Below are 17,251 nucleotides of genomic sequence, written 5' to 3'. Positions count from 1 at the left end.
CACTGCTGTGGCATTGTCTGATTGTGCTCAAACCGGCAAAACCCACAGGAGATGAGACGCGGCAAGCAGTGCGTCGCAAATCGCCCGGAGTTCGTTAATTGGTAAGAGGGACTCTTGACGAGACAATCACCACTGTCATCACCTTGGTGAAGACCCTGGGGGCTGACAATAGGCCAAACAGCAAGGCCTGAAACTGGTAATGTGAGTACTTGATTGCAAAACGAAGGAAAGCCTGGTGTAGTTCCCAGATGGAGATGTGAAAATACACATCTGATGTCCAGGGAGACCATGTACTCTACCGCTTCCAACCCCGCAATGATTGAGTGAAGGGACTGCATCTTGAATCTGTGAAAGTATAGATAGCGATTCAGTGATTTTAGGTTCAAGATGTGCTGAAACCACAAACAGAATGGAGTAAAATCCCCAAGTCTTCTGTGGAGTCGGAACCTAAACCAGGACATCTGAATCTAGTAACCCGTCGATTGCCTGCCGGAGAACTAGTTGTTTCACAGGATCGACTGGAAGACCTGTGGTGAAAAAACGAATAGGAGGAGGAAAAGCAAATTCTATTTTGTAACCCTGGGACACAAGATTCCGAACCCAAGAGTCGGAATACGTGTGGATCCAAACGTCCGTAAAGCTTAGATGGGGGCACCCATCGTCGAATCGCCCAGGTGGGCTTGGAGACTGTCATGCCGCACACTTTTCTGCTGCCTTGGGGTCAGGACGACAAAGCTAGAAGCCTGGCGTCCTTTAGAATGTCCTCCTCTAACTGAAGAGGCGGCAACTATTGGTCTGACTTGGAAACTAGCGGCATCTTTTTGGCTCGAAAGGAACGGACCCTGAAAAGGCACAACACGGAGTCGCTGCCGGGGAAGGTGAAAATGTACTCTTGCTGTCCGTGGCCAGAGAAATCCATTTGTCTAGCTCAGGGCCAAACAGTATATCATCAGTAAATGGAAGTCCTTCCACTGCTTAGGCTCCGCCACCGCTTGCCAAGTGCGAAGCCACAGTGTGCGCCGAGCCACCACTGCAAAGGCAGAATTTCTGGAGTCTATCTGACCAATTTCTCATAGCTGCCTCCCCATTTAAACCACTGACTCCTGGATATGATCAGCAAGAGAAATAAGATCTGCTCATGGCGTATTAGTCTCTCAGCCAACTGTTCAGACCATTTTTCTGCCACCTTGTTGACCCAAGAACCGACTAGAGCCAGTCTCAGTAGGGCCCCTGCGGCCATATAAATGGACTTGAGGGTGGTTTCTAATTTCCGCTCAGAGCCTTCCTTCAAGGTCGTAGCTCCTGGCATTGGAATTGTAGTTTTCTTTGAGAGGCGCGAGACTGAAGAGTGCACAGGCGGAGGATTTCCCCATTTAGAGAACTTCTGTTATCTACAGAAACAGGATAAAGAGACAGAAAACGACACGGAAGCTGAAACTTCCTATCTGGATGTTGCCAGACTGCCGCCATCTGTTCATCTAATAGGAGGGAACCGTGAAAAATAACTGTCGATTTTTGAATCCACCGTTTCCTAGACATAAAAATCTTTCACGTGAAGGACCTCTCTAACCATAAGGATAAGAGCCTCCATGCGAAAGGGGCCTCGGGTTCCTGTGAGAATACCTCATGTCATAACTGTGTCCGAATTCTACAACATTTCGCATTTTTCTGCATCAGATTCCTCCTCCAACTAAAGAACCGCTGGAAGGGCTCGCTTCCTGGAAGGCTGACTTACCACGGTGTCTGAGGATCTAGAAGAAGAACCCATCATCTGGACTAAACTATCCACCAAACAGGGTAATCTCTGAGCCCACACAGGTTCATTAGCTATAAAAGAAGAGTGAGAAGTACTGGGACCTTCACATGCAGCTTCTCTTTCTCTCCGAGAAGCAGCCAACTCAGCGGTTAAATCTGCCATAACCCCAGCTAAGACATGCATCCAGGAGGGAGTTACGTTCAGGCCCTGCAGAGCTATGGTAGAACCTTCGAAATCACAAGCTTCGCACAGAGACGAGCCCTCTGAGTGAGCATCCGTAAACTTTTTCTTGCACTTGGAGCAAGCAAACAGTTTTTGCAACATCTTTTCTACTGCTTTAGCTGTAGCTAAGGCAGTAGATAACACGCGCAGCAAGAGAACACACACACAGCCTGTCAAAGAGAATAAAGCCACAGGACAGTAACAGAGGAGACCGAGAAGAGAGGGAGAGGAGCAAGAATCACAAACAATGCTACCAACCCTAAGAGAATTTACAAGCCCCTGAATAGACTGGCTCCAGTCAACATCAGTGGATACAGCCAGCTAAGCAGCAAACCAGCTCTATGTTCTAAGGAGTGACCCAGCTGTAAAATAGTGCCGCTTCGAGTGAGCAATGCGCACTAACTGAGGGGGAGGCTATGCAGGGGGCAGCACTTAGCACTCCTGAGAGGAGAATAATGGCCGCTGAACTATAGCCCCGCTCCCTCTCCGCCGGGACCAGAGCCCGTCGATGTTATCAGCTTGTATAACAACCGGCTGTTTAATGAAACCAAAGCCGTAGTGCGGCGTCCAGTGGCCTCACCACTCAAAGAGAGGCCCGTTGTAAGGGAGGGAGGCGCGATCAGCCTAGCCATGACAGCCGCACCACGCTGTCACTGTGCTCATGAATATAAGCCTGCTCACCTCTACCCACTACTATCGGGTGAAAGGAGGTAGGGAAATGGGTAACTGCGGTCACTCTATCTGCGACAGCCGTGTGGAGCATGCTGTCACTAAGCCTAGTCTAGACCACCGCCACTGCTAGTCAGGAGCGGTATTAATACTTACGGTCACTGATGTGGCCAGAATGCTGGGCTAGAGGGACCAGTGAGGAACCCAGACACAAGCTGTTTCCAGCTGTGGTGGGCCTCACAGAGATAGGTGTCTCACAGGGGTCCCCTCTCAGGGCAGCAAATACAGGCTGCAGTAGCCGTGGCGGTGCCCTTCCCGGTGGCTCCCACGTAGCAAACAGGCTGCCTCAGTGAGCAGTCTGCCTCTCCTCATGAAAAAAAGTTAATAAAATAAAAATAATAATTTAAAATAAATACTAACAGGGGCTGGAGACAGCCACACCGTGCACCGGCTCGCTCAGGCACATTTTTAAAATTGGGGTATAGAGTGGGAGGAGCCAGTCACACTTTTCAGATTAGTTAAAGTGCCAGGCTCTAATCAACCACATCTATATACCTGTGTTGTAGCTCCAGTATCCCCTAGTGGATGAAGGAGAAAATAATTTAAATGGGACATTTTACCAAAACATTAACTATTGTATATGACGTCTTTACTTACTGAAACAATAACTATTGTATATGACGTCTTTACTTACTGAAACAATAACTATTGTATATGACGTCTTTACTTACTGAAACAATAACTATTGTATATGACGGTGACCAGCCACACAGCCCATTTGAAGCCAGGTGCGTCAGGGCGGGCGCCCTGTGGACCCTATGGACTTCGTAGAAACAGAGATAACAAAGGTAAGTTCTTACCATATCTCTTGTTTTCTACTTCAGGGTCCATAGGGGGTCCACAGGGTTGACCTTGGGGATGTCCCAAAGCAGTTCAACTAAGGGCGGGGACGCTCCTGTGCTGAAAGGAGCACCCGGCGCCCAAAGGATGCATCCTGAGAGGCGAAGGTGTCAAACGCATAGAACCTCAAAAACGTTTGAATTGAAGACCAAGTGGCCGCCTTACACAGCTGAACAGCAGAAGCGCCACGTCTAGCAGCCCAAGAGGGTCCCACAGAACGAGTGGAATGAGCCTTAACAGAGGCTGGCACAGGTAAACCCTCCTGTGCATAAGTCTCACAAATAACGGAACGAAGCCAACGGGCTAACGTTTGTTTGTTGGCAGGCCAACCCCTCTTGTTAAAACCAAAGAGCATAAACAAGGAATCAGACTTCCTAACCGAAGCCGTCCGGTCTACATAAATTCTAAGCGCCCGGACCACATCTAAGGAAGTCTCACCAGCTGAAAGAACAGGGGACTGAAAAGCTGGCACAACAAGTTCCTGATTAATGTGGAACTTCGAGACCACTTTGGGCAAAAACTCAGGACGAGTGCGGAGCACCGCTCTGTCCTGGTGAAAAATCAGGAAAGGAGGGCGACAGGAAAGCGCCCCCAATTCAGACACCCTCCTGGCTGAAGCAATTGCCTGGAGAAAAACAGTCTTAAATGTCAGCCACTTGAGCTCCACCGCCTCAAGAGGCTCAAACGGAGGACCCTGCAGGACCCGTAGCACCACTGCCAAGTCCCAAGGAGCCACAGGAGGCACAAAGGGAGGCTGGATCCTAAGAACACCTTGGAAAAAGGTGTGAACGTCTGGTAGTATTGCAATCCGCCGTTGAAACCACACGGACAAGGCGGACACATGAACCTTCAGAGATGCAAGGCGTAAGCCGAGGTCCAATCCTGACTGAAGAAATTCCAAGATCCTAGAAACTCGGAACACCTGAGGATCATAATGTCTAGACTCACACCACTGAAAGTAAGTGCGCCACACCCTGTGGTAAATCCGTGCGGAGGCAGGCTTGCGTGCCCTGAGCATGGTACCAATAACCGAACTGGAGAAGCCCCGAGACCTCAAGGCGGCTGTCTCAAGAGCCACGCCGTCAAAGACAGCCGACCCAGATCCGGGTAAAGGCAGGGGCCCTGAGACAACAGGTCCCGACGCTGAGGAAGAAGGTACGGCGAGTCGATGGAGAGGCTCCTGAGATCGGAGTACCAAGGCCGTCTGGGCCACGCCGGAGCCACCAGCACGAGCGTGCCGCCGTCCTGCTTGAATTTCCGCAGAACCCGAGGAAGTAGGGATATCGGAGGAAACAGATACGCCAGGTGAAAAGACCATTTCACCGACAGCGCGTCCACCAGACTTGCGCCTGCGTCTCTTGTCCTTGACCCGTAAATGGGCAACTTGTGATTGTTACGGGAGGCCATCAAGTCCAGCTCCGGCAGTCCCCATCTGTCCACGAGTAGCTGAAACACCTCTGGGTGAAGCGACCATTCCCCGGGATGCACGTCGTTACGGCTGAGGAAGTCCGCTTCCCAATTGAGGACTCCGGGGATGAAGACCGCCGAGATCGCTGGAATGTGACCCTCCGCCCAAGTCAGGATGCGAGACACCTCCGACATCGCTGCCCGACTGCGAGTTCCGCCTTGGTGGTTGATATACGCCACCGTGGTGGCGTTGTCGGACTGCACCTGTACCGCCCTTCCGTGAAGAGCGGGGCCGGACGACTGCAGGGCCCTGTATACTGCCCGCAGTTCCAGGATATTGATGGGAAGAAGTGCTTCTTCCGCAGACCAACGAACCTGGAGAGACAATAAGCCGGTCACTGCCCCCCAACCCCGGAGACTGGCATCCGTCGTGAGCAGGACCCAGTCCGGGATCCAAAAGGGGCGCCCCTCGACCAGATGAGTTGTCTGAAGCCACCAAGCCAAAGATTTCCGAACGTCCGGAGACAACACCAGCACCTGAGAGCGGATCCGGTGAGGTAACCCGTTCCATTCCGATAGAATCAGCCCCTGCAGGGGCCGGGAATGGAACTGGGGAAATTCCACCATGTCGAATGTCGACACCATGGACCCCAGAACTCTCATAGCCAAATGGACCGACAGGCGGCAACTGCTCAGGCAACTGCGTATCCGCAGCTGTAGGGAGGCGACCTTCTCCGGAGTCAGGAAGATCCTTTGCTGACGCGAATCCAGCAGGGCTCCCAAATGAACCATCCGCTGTGATGGAATCAGGGAGGACTTTTTCCAATTTATCAACCACCCGTGTGCTTGCAGGCAAGCGATCGTCAGGTGGAGATGTTGAAGCAGTACCTCCGGGGAGCTCGCCAGCAACAGGAGGTCGTCCAGATACGGCAGCAGCCGTACATTCTGGTTCCGAAGATGTGCGGCCATTACCGCCATAATCTTCGTGAACACCCTCGGTGCCGTGGAGAGACCAAAGGGTAGCGCCCGGAACGGATAGTGTTGTTGTAGGATAGCGAACCTCAGATACCGCTGGTGCGAAGATGCTATCGGAACATGGAGGTAGGCGTCCTGGATGTCCAGGGACACCATGTAATCCCCCGGTTCCATCGCCAGAATGATGGAACGTAACGTTTCCATCCTGAACTTGGGAACTCTGAGGAATTTGTTCAGAGACTTCAAGTTGAGGATAGGGCGATGAGAACCATTGGGTTTCTGCACCAGAAACAGAGACGAATAATACCCCGTCCCTCGTTGTGATAGAGGAACGGGAACAATGACCCCTGCTTTCTGCAAGAACTCTATAGCCTCCTGAACCTGTAACGCCTTGGTCTTGTCCTGAGAAGGACTCGTGCAGAAAAATTGGTGGGGTGGTCTGTGCCAAAAAAACAGGGCGTACCCCTGGGAGACCACTTCTCGAACCCAGGCATCCGTGGTGGTATTGTGCCAGCACTGGGCAAATAGAAGAAGTCGGCCTCCCACTCTGAGGTCCCCCAGAGGGAGGCCGGTCCCATCAGGCCGCAGGTTTATCTTCCTGCTTGGAAGAAGGGCGCCAAGCACTCCAGGCTTGCTTCTTGGGTTTAGAGGCAGTCTTACTCGCAGACTGTCTCGGGAAGGACTGACCTTTCGCCTTACCCTGAACCCGAAAGGAACGAAAAGCCGAACTCCGAACCTTAGCAGGCAGTGCCGCCGAGGGGAGGAAGGCCGACTTGGATTTAGCCAGGGTGTCCACTATTTTGTCCAAGTCCGGACCAAATAGTAATTCCCCATTGAAAGGTAAGGCCTCCAGACCTTTCTTTGAATCAGAGTCCGCTCTCCAGGACCGCAACCATAAGGATCGGCGGGCAGACACCGCTGCAGCCGATACCCGCGAGGTCAGCAGACTAGCATCTAAAGAAGCTTCTCCAATGTAAGAAGCAGCGTCCCTCATTTGTCCCAACAACGCCCGCTGGACATCCGGAGCGTCGTCCGGGAAGGTATCTTCCAATGCATTGGCCCACCCCTCAATGGCCTTGGCCACCCAGGAGATGGCCATGGACGGTCGGGCCACCGCCCCGGAGAGGGAGTAAATAGACTTTAAGCAAGTCTCAACCTTCCTGTCCGTGGGATCCTTCAGCGAGGATATCGACGGTAATGGTAAGGTAGCGCCCCGACTTAAATGGGTGACATGGGAATCCACCGCCGGTGGAGTTTCCCATTTTTTACAATGTGCCTCAGGGAAGGGATAATTAGAAGCCAACCGCTTCTGAGGAAGGAATCTCTTACTGGGCGCCTGCCAAGCTACCGCCATATGATCCGTCAACTGATCCGACAGGGGAAACACCGCAGAAGCCACCTTAGTTTTTTTGAAACTAGGAAACTTCGACTTAGGAACCGGTGCCTCATCCTCTATAAGAAGAATAGCTCGCACCGCCCTAACTAGTGCTCGCACATTAATGGACGACTTGGTATCCATTTCCTGGACCGAGGCGTCCGAGTCAGTGTCATCAGGGACCTCCCCATCATCTGAGGAACCCTCTGAGTCAGATACCTGAGCAGCCCGTGTCATGAGTGGGCGTTTTGAAATCCTAGAAGGCATGTCAGTCTGCAACATTGACTGAAAAGCCGAGGAAGCGGCCGCAAAATTTTGCACGGAGTTGGAGAGCACATCCACCCAGTGTGGAGGAGTCGCCATAGGGGCCTGAAAAGGTACCACAGGCTGCTGCGGCACAGGGGAAGCCTGTATATACATAGGCAACCCCGCATAGGGACCCACTGACTGAGACCCAGGAGGACTCCGCAAAAACTGCGGGACACCCGGGGAATGAGGGATGGTCGGCTGGGGTAACGCCCTAGTAGGGAGAGCAGTCGGGACCGACAGACGGTCCGCTATAGACACCAGCACTTGAGAAAACATCGCCCACGGTGGTTCCTGCGTCAGAGAAGGTCTGGATGGGCCAGGAGCCACCTGGCATCGACTACACAGGCCATCCTGTGACAAATCCTCCCTATCCACTCCTGCAGAACAGCGTCCGCAGGAGGCCAACACCGGAGCCACTGAGCGCTCAACCTCCTCGTCTGACATGACAGAATATATTATATAGTCAAAAAAATATATCTGGCAACAGGGCAGAAGAAAACGCACTCACCGGTGTGCTGAACAACAGCCCACAATATGGCACTGTGTAGCACACAACTGTATGTGACGGACCTCACAAATACGTGATCTATATAAGTGAGGTCAGTAGAAACGCCCCTCCCCCACACACCTGTAGGGCTTGTAGGAGAAGGAAAGGGATAGGTATAAGCTGACAGTAAGCGGAAAATAAGCACAGACAGGCAGCACTAGCAAAAGTCACATACCATGCAGAGAAGATATACTCACTGCACCTTTTCACTACAATCAACCTACCCAGATTCAGTGTCTGGGAGGGCTATAGTGCTGTGTACACTGTCCTTAAATCGGGGGAGAGGTACACAGGGGGACCGGTCCGCATGCTCCCTGAGATCTGCGCTGCCACATAGAAAATGGCCCCCAGAGACCTCAGAGGAGTGGCCGTAGAGTCTGCAGCTCAGCGACGCCAGACTGCGTGTTGAAAGGCGCGCTGAGCTGAGGGGAGGAGCCGCTGACAGGGAAGGCTTCCTCCCCTGGCTAGCCATAACCCCAGGGATGCTGGCTTCCCGCATGCCTGTTAACCCTGGTGGTCTAGTGGCCCCACGGGTTATGGGGGGCCCGCTGCCACTGCCAGCAGCCTCCGGTCTGTCCCCAGGACCGGAGGCTAAAGGACTGCATTTAAGGCATTCCGCACGCCGCCGCTAGCCAGCGACGCGCGGCTTACCTGAATCCCCGGCGACTCCGGCAGCAGTCCTGGGAGGTAGACAGAGTCCGGCTAGCACGGACTCTGTCCTCCCGCCGCGATCCCCAGATCAGTACTGGCGTTGCGGCGCCAGTCGGGGGTCAGAGCGGCAGCGTGGGCGTCTAAATAGACAGCCCTTCGCTGCCGTCTGTAGTGAAAAGAAAGATTAAAAACAAAATCTATGTTAAACTAAAAAAGCTTCTGGGGGCTGCTCCTGCAGCCCCCCCTGCGCGGTGACCAACTCCGGCCGGGCACCAACTTACACTGAGGTGCCTGTGGCTCGGGGGCGGGGTATAGAGGAGGACCCAAGTGCATCCTGGGAGCTAAAAGCTTAACTGTGTGGTGCCCATGGATCCTGATCCAGCTATATCCCCAAGGTCAACCCTGTGGACCCCCTATGGACCCTGAAGTAGAAAAGTAGCAATTCATAACTGTTGCAGTGAAATCAATAATGCTCCACTCCAAACCACCAAAAATTAGAACACACAGCTACTTGTCTTCCTACAGTATTTCATAGTGCAGACCAACTTAATGGCCTCTGTAAACAACCCAGTAAAATCAAACTGGACCTACAGTTTTAGGTTGGCAGATTTTCTTAAAAATGGTAATGGCCAGAAAGCATATAAATGTTGCCTGGACTTCCCACTCCTTTGAATTGGCCTTTTTGTCTAATTGAAACTTATCAATTTATTTTGTTGATTTACTTTTACTCTTATTATGCACTTTTTACACTTTTTTTTTTTTTTTTTAAATCAGGAAAAACCTTTATCAGTCTGATTATATTTTATTATGAATATATACCATAAAAACTGGGTCTTTGAATAACTTCAAGATCAGTAATTATAAGATATATGTCAGCATGGAATAGTGATGCCTCTTACAGTTGTTAATGGACCTCAATGAAGCCTAGAAGAACCGCTCAGCACACTTTGGGCCTGATTCTGAACTGCGCGCAGCGCATTTATTGGCGGTCACCTGTCTGCAAGTTCATTGAATGGCCTACAAACTTCTTTCCTTGTGTACATCTGTGTTGGGGAATATGCAAGGACTGAGACAACATATTCAATTGGGCGCAAGGTTTAGGTAAAAAAAAAAAACTAGCACCCATCGCAGCCAATTTTGGATTACCGCAGGTATGCCTGCTCCCGATACCCGCGGTACCCAATTAAAAAAAAAAAAGTGGTCACAGGCCTTTCAGCTGTGAAAACCCCACGCCGCGTAAAAAAACTAAAATAAAGAGACTTACTTGCTGGGGGTCTTCGGTGGTCTCAGCGGCTTCCTGTGATCTCCCCTCCATCTTCTCACTGGTGAGAGGGCTGCAGGGAGGCGCAAGGGCTGCTGGGAGATGTAGTTCTCCCAGCGTCCGTTATGGGGGGGCATACTTACATTTGAGGGGACACACACACACTCACTAATACACACTTACAAACATTCACAAACACACACTTGACATACTCACCGCTGCTGCAGGTGACCGGGTCCTGACTCTGGAGAGAGAAGACAGCTCTTCGGAGGGTAATTACTGACTAATTAAGCTAATTGGAAACTTCCAATTGCAAAATTAGTGATTAGGAGGGGTGCCGCCGGGTCCCAGAGCATTTCCCGACCATTTTAAAATGATAGATTTGAGGAAAAATTGGTCGTGCTCTGGAGGTGCGCAAAAAAGAAACTCCCGGCACTCAAAAAATCAAAAACCCTGCACCTTATTGAATAGCAAAAATCACACACCTGTATGCAAAACCCTGCAGGTGCAGGACTTTTGCAATTCTCGCCTCCAATTGAATATGCCCCTTAGCATTTGTACACACTGTAATACTGATTGGGGCATCCTTATACACCACCATGGGTTGCACCATCGAAACTTGCACCATTCCTATGGCAGGTGCAGTTTCTCTGTCTGACCACGGCCTCTTATACTTGAGTCTGTGAATGCAGCCACTTGCATTAACACGCCCACGACACTCCTATAATATGGCCACTGAAGGACCCATTTTTGTGTGCATTTGTAGCCACCTCCCAGACACCACGCAGGAACGCCCATCACTTTTCCACCACCTTTCTGATACAGTGTGAATTGATCGCAACAGCACCTTTGAGCGTACACTCTGTGTAACACATGCGTCATAGAAATTCTCATAAATGTACAAGTATGCGCAGATACAGAACATCACTCAGCTACCAGCGTGCGGCTCTGTATTGAGGGGTAAAAGTTTAAAGGTCGGGTGAAGTTCCAGTCTCCTACCACTGTAGAACCACCCCATCCCCACATCATTTCCCTGAAAATGTTCCTCTTTCTCCTAAAATACTGGTCAGTTTAATATTATATTACATTTAAATTACTCATGACACTGAGGTGAAAGCAAGATTGTATTTGTTACACGTGTGACGTGTGTGCTTAAATACTTTTGTTACATTACTTAAAAGGGGGCCTAACAAGGATGCGGCTCTGTTTCGAACACCTCTGACCAGCCGGAGAATTCAGGCCCTTTTTTTCGGTGAGGCAAAACCAGGGAACATTTCCATGACTGTAGCTTCTCCATGCTGCCATCTTTTTGTGATAATCAAATCCCCATTATCGGCCCTTCTCCTCCCACCAGACTAAGCACCGACAACTCTGCTGATACTGTTTTGGCTGTAAAAACTTAAAAAATGTGAGCGTATAAGATTTTATAAGTTGCTACTCAATTCTATTATGCATATTATGGTTCACTAAAATCTTTTGCATTAGCATTTATCGGAAACCCCAAATACGAGTGTATTGCATGGTTAGGATATGGGGTCATGAATTGCATACCGTTTGCACAGGTCTAAAGCTGGGTACACTCTAGATGATAAATTGGATTATTTGACGATTTTTGATGAATCGTATGGCAAATTGTCCACATAGTGTGTACGCACTACTGTGTGCTCCCACACATCGTTCAACGCATCTTCAAATCTGCCTGCAGTGAAGGACCAATCTGAAGATCTTGCATGCGGTGCTGTGCATATTAATGAAGGATGGAACAACACATCGCTCTGTAGTTCATTAAATCTTCTAGTGAATGGCAGCAATCTTACATGGTCCAGGGCAAAGGTAAATCTCCCCGACCATCGGCAAGATTTGCTGGTTGTCCAATGAGTACCCAGCTTTAGCATTGTGTCGAGCACTGTCCATACTAAGCATAATATGGCTGACACTCACAATTCAATGATTCAACAAAAGTTTCTATTTGGTCTTCACCGTCTTCCTCCTTAATCCTTATTAAAATGTCAGGATGGTCTAAAGAAAATAAGAAAAAACAATAACCTCAATGTGAAATATTAGAAGAAGTATTTCATATACCTTAATTACATGTAACCACTTACTGGGTACGGTTGCATGGGATGTAAACGGAGCCAGCTGGGCTTTTGCTGACACAATCACATCCCATGCAACTTTGCGTCCTGCTGCATCCCCCGTCGTTTTGGGGGAAATCTGTTCTGCACTCCACTGATCCGCACCCCAGAATGCCGTGCAAAAACCAAGAGTGTGAGGAGGAGAATATAGTTCCCACCCTTTCACTAATATATACAGGGCAACAATGCACGGTGGATAATATTTTGGTGGTAGGGTGATGAGTGGAAATAAAAAAAAAAGCTATACTGACACCTGGGGGGGTTGTTCTAATGGGGATCGATCGAGAGGGTGGGGGTATCGCCACCAGGCATCTGTTGCCACTGGGGGATCTATAGATGACACTTGGGGGGGGGGGGTCGCGTAACACCCCCAGACATATATGTTTTCAGTTAAAGATTTTACAAATATATTCTAAGCTCAATTAAAAAAAAATTTAATTACAATTTCTGAGGTTTTTTTTTAGTAGCCTCTTAAGGGATTAAAGAAAACCACCATTCAAAATAATCAGAAATAAGGAAGTATAATATTTACTAAAGTGCGGGTTTGTAGAAGTGGAGATGTTGCCCATAGCAACCAGTTTCTAGCTATTATTTTCTAGTAGGTTCTAGACAAAATAAGTAAAATCTGATTGGTTGATTAAGGGTAACAGCTCCATTTCTGCAAACCCGCACTTTAGTAACTATAACCCCTAGTGTTTGAAATCAGATACTACTTTGACAAAGTTCATCAACCATAACATATAAGATTCAACTGGTAAGCTTCTGTCATTACAGTATACTATGCCTTGCATACAGTACTTGTCTGGCATTTCAGCTCAGCTATACATTAAGACATTTCCAAACACCAGTGACATCACTGAGGCATGCTGCCACTGGTTTCTAGATACCTTTATGGCGGCATCCTCAGGGAATATTAGTTAAGCCCATAAAAATCAGTGGACTTGGCCGAATCAGTGTAGGTGCCGAATGCACCTTAAAAACTCTAATAATTTTAACCTAAGTAAAGAAAATGTATTAATAATACTGTAAATTATATACTTTGTGCTAAACTTGCAAAGTCATAAAACATATCTCAAAGTAATTATAAAAGCATGTTACCTCCAATAGGAATCTCTTTTGTTTCTCCAGAACTACAATCGATTCGCACACATGGTTCATGTGGCTTCTTAATGCTAAATAAAACATCTGGGTTAGCGATCGCATAACCTGTCAGCATAAAATTGAAAGAATAAATTAGCATTTTAAATTGGTTACCCAAAAATTATAATAAATCCTGCCAATTAATAAAAGTCACTATCTGATTTATTTTAAAGCAAAACCAATTACCAAAAATATGTTCAACCAGTGATATCTCAAGAAATGAGCAAGTGAAAGACATTACGGCTCAGTAAAGAGGCAAAGCAGGAAAAGTTATAGTGGCACGAGGCATGCCACTATAATACATTACCCCTCATTGTCCCCCAGATGGACTCTGAGTAAAAAAAAATCCTGTTTCCTTTTTCGACCTATCTGGTAGATAATGGGATTTCTCAAATCAAACCTAGGACGAGGGGAGGGGTACACTCTGGCAATGCAGAGCGCAAAATTTTGTACCCATAACTGGTGCCTTTAACACATTTGTTGTGGAGGACAAATGGGGCTCGTCCTCCAGATATAGACTGCAGAGTTTTACGTATGCCCCACCAGTCCTAAGGACTGGTGGGGACTCTGGTCAGCCCCCGAGAGGTTATCGTGAAGTGTCACCAGCGCGCATCCTCACTTCTGGAGAAAAAAAAAGTGAATTAATGAAAAATGCCATGGAGTGGGACTAAAGCTGGCCACACATCTAAAGATTATCTGTCCAACCAGCCAACTAGTAGATTGTGTTCCTTACCAGATTTTCATTCCAACCAATCAGCAACTTGCTGAAAAACGGACCAAAACTGTTGTATGAACAAATAATTTAGATCAAACATTTAACAAACTTGTCTGACCGACTATTTTCATCTGTTTTCTGGCATTTAGGAGTAAATTGCTGATCATCATTTACTCCCATTCCTTACCAGATTTTCATTCCAACCAATCAACAAGTTGGCTGGTTGGATGCAAGTTGTTCTAGTGTGTGGCCAGCTTAAGTCTCCCTATCTCCCCAACCATAGCACCTAGAAAGATGGGGGCACCCTTGTCTGTCCTTAAGACGCTACAGATGGTCACACCGCTGCCCTTACAGCTCCCTGGAGCATCTGTGGGATGCTCCGGACATATCTGTAATGACCAGTGATTGTGGCCCAATCCCCGTGTGACACCACACGGAGGGGATGTAGCCTGCACCAGGCCCGCGAATAATGTTATATATATCAAAATGGCCCTCGGCAGAAAAAAGGTTCCCCACCCCTGACCTAGGGAGTCTCAATTTCTTCAGAGGTCCCTCATTTCAGAGAAACCAGCATATAGGTAAGGAAAGAATCAAGCAAAGGCAATACATAGGGGTTGCAAAAAACACATTAGGCATCCTAGTGACATAGACTAGTTTGTGGGGACCCCATAAAAAAAAACTCTGTGGCATGGCAGAAAAATAACACTGATGATATAGAACTTTTTTTTTTTCTTTTTAAGTGAACTAACATTATAGTCTCGGCTGATGGCAGGAGTGCTAAAAAACCATCTAAAATGTATTTCACACTGTCACAGCCCCAAAAGCTTCTGGGGCCTAGGCAGCCTCCTGCCATTCACTTTACTGTTCCTATACATAATAGTGTGTGTGTAAAAAGCAGTTTTCGCACTTGTTTTGGCCTGTCAGAACAGCATGGCGGGAGGGGGGTTCATAGACGATGGGGTAGATGAGTTCCACCACGTCTCCAGGACCACTTTAAGCCATGCATCCACCATGTAAAAAATGCTTTATAGCTGCTCTGTATTTAGTGCCAGAAAGTCGGTGTGCCCGGTGGTAAGCCATAAGCTTCTCACCTAATGTGGTTAGGGCTCGATGGATTTCAATCATGACGTTTTTGTAAAGGTCTCTCTGCCAGTTGTCCAGACGCAACCACTGTTCCTCTGTAAAAGAGGCTGCAACATCATGGAATATAATGGGGACCTGTGAAACAAACAAATCTTAGAAACATAGATATTTAGATGCTACAAAAATCCAAACATTGTGGTAAATTTAAATTACTAGCATGAAAACAAAAATCAAAAAAACTTAAAACAGGCAGCAAATACAAATAAAATCAGAGGTACTTTAAGTGACTTATTAGAAGTTTGTTAAGAGAAGGTAACATCGAGAACCAGTATCATCATACAACTTTTAAACAGTATCCATGTCCTATGCACAGTAGAAGCAACGGCATTCACAAGTAGCTGGCCTACTGATTAACTAGTGTGACACAGTTAGGTTAGGGGGTCCCTCTCCTGGGTAGAGGACTCCTTCCTTACACACACACACAGCAGCAGGGAAGCAGCACACCAGTCTGGATGCAAGTACAAGTTGGTCGGCGCCAGTCTTTATTGTGCGATGTCAGAAACATAAAGAAAACATAAATATCCAAGTGTCTCTGAGCAAACTCCCTGTCTGCTCTCCCAGATGAGACAATCAGCCCTCAACACACTAGGCTTATATTGGCCAATCTCAGGTGGGAACCCAATCAAGCCTGTTACCAGGCTAAGAGAACCAAAACCTGGAGTGGCCGTGGGTGGAGCCCTCCCTCTCCTCTCACCCACAACCCCCAGGTCCCAAACCGGCTTTTCAAAAAGCCGAAACTCAAGCCTGCTACACTGCAGACTTTCTCCTGGGGGTTTAAAACACAAAAGACAGGAATCTGGGACAAATGTACCTGCCACAGACCACTTTACCAGTGATCCTATCACATATCCCCCCCCCCTTTGTTTCGACCTGTGGGGCAGAACAACTGAAGCCCCCAAACAATGAACGCGTGACAACGCGTCAGCATTGGCCAGCTGGCTTCCTGGCCTGTGTTCCACTGAAAATTTAAAAGTTTGTAACGCCAAGAACCATCTTGTAATTCTCGCATTACTGTCCTTATTTTCAGACATCCACTTCAGAGGGGCATGGTCAGTGATCAATTTGAACTTTCTTCCGACCAAGTAGTACCTGAGAGCCTCTAACGCCCACTTTATGGCCAACGCCTCCTTCTCCACTGTGGCATAGTTTCTCTCATGTACATTCAACTTTCTGCTAAGATAGAAAATAGGGTGTTCCTCACCCTCCTTGTTCTGGGACAGGACCGCTCCTATACCTACTTCTGATGCATCGGTTTGTGCTATGGAATTCCCTTTCAAAATTAGGAGTCATCAGGACTGGTTGGGAACACAACGCTACTTTCAACTCCTGAAAAGCTTTCTCTGCCTCAGGACTCCATTCTACCATGACTTTTTGTTTGCCTTTGGTCAGGTCAGTCAGTGGGACTGCCATGGTGGCAAAGTTGGGTATAAACCTCCTGTAGTACCCCGTAATTCCCAAGAAGGCTCTCACCTGCTTCTTATTCAGAGGCCGTGGCCAGTTTTGTATGGCATCAACCTTATTGAGCTGAGGCTTTATCAGGCCTCTGCCAATGGTGTATCCCAGATATTTTACTTCCTCCATGCCTAGACAACACTTTTTTGGGTTGGCTGTCAAATCTGCCTTATAGATGGAGTCCAACACTGCTTGTACCCTGGGTAAGTGAGACTGCCAATCAGGACTATGAACGACCACGTCATCCAGATAAGCAGCCGCATACCGTCTATGGGGCCTTAGAATCCTGTCCATCATTCTTTGGAAGGTAGCAGGTGCCCCATGTAGCCCGAAGGGCAACATCTTGTACTGAAACAAGCCCTCTGGCGCTGAAAAAGCTGTCTTTTGTTTGGCGCTCTCGGTTAACGGTACTTGCCAATACCCTTTGGTTAGGTCAAGAGTGGTTAAATACCTTGCCGTCCCTAGTCTCTCAATCAGTTCATCCACTCTTGGCATCGGGTAGGCATCGAATTTTGAAACACTGTTCAACTTTCGGAAGTCATTGCAGAAACGCACACTCCCGTCGGGCTTTGGAATTAACACAATGGGACTTGA

The 17,251-nt window shown here is 48.3% G+C and overlaps 1 protein-coding gene across 4 annotated transcripts in view; it reads right to left on the bottom strand.

The window, feature by feature from the left end:
• LOC148474438 (zinc finger protein 181-like) overlaps window positions 1-17,251 on the bottom strand; it is a 65,656-nt gene that overhangs the window by 35,813 nt on the left and 12,592 nt on the right. For all 4 annotated transcript variants that reach the window (XM_088458627.1, XM_088458624.1, XM_088458626.1 and 1 more), the window contains exons 3-5: window positions 15,154-15,280; window positions 13,306-13,413; window positions 12,014-12,091 (exon numbers count right to left, since the gene is read on the bottom strand). In XM_088458627.1, the coding sequence (XP_088314753.1) occupies window positions 12,014-12,091; window positions 13,306-13,413; window positions 15,154-15,280 (313 nt within the window). The remainder of the gene's footprint in view (window positions 1-12,013; window positions 12,092-13,305; window positions 13,414-15,153; window positions 15,281-17,251) is intronic.

Source organism: Taudactylus pleione, unplaced genomic scaffold, assembly GCF_031769625.1.
Source record: "Taudactylus pleione unplaced genomic scaffold, aTauple2 ptg000845l, whole genome shotgun sequence".
Taxonomy (NCBI): Eukaryota; Metazoa; Chordata; class Amphibia; order Anura; family Myobatrachidae; genus Taudactylus; species Taudactylus pleione.
This window is presented reverse-complemented; position numbering and strand designations above follow the sequence as displayed.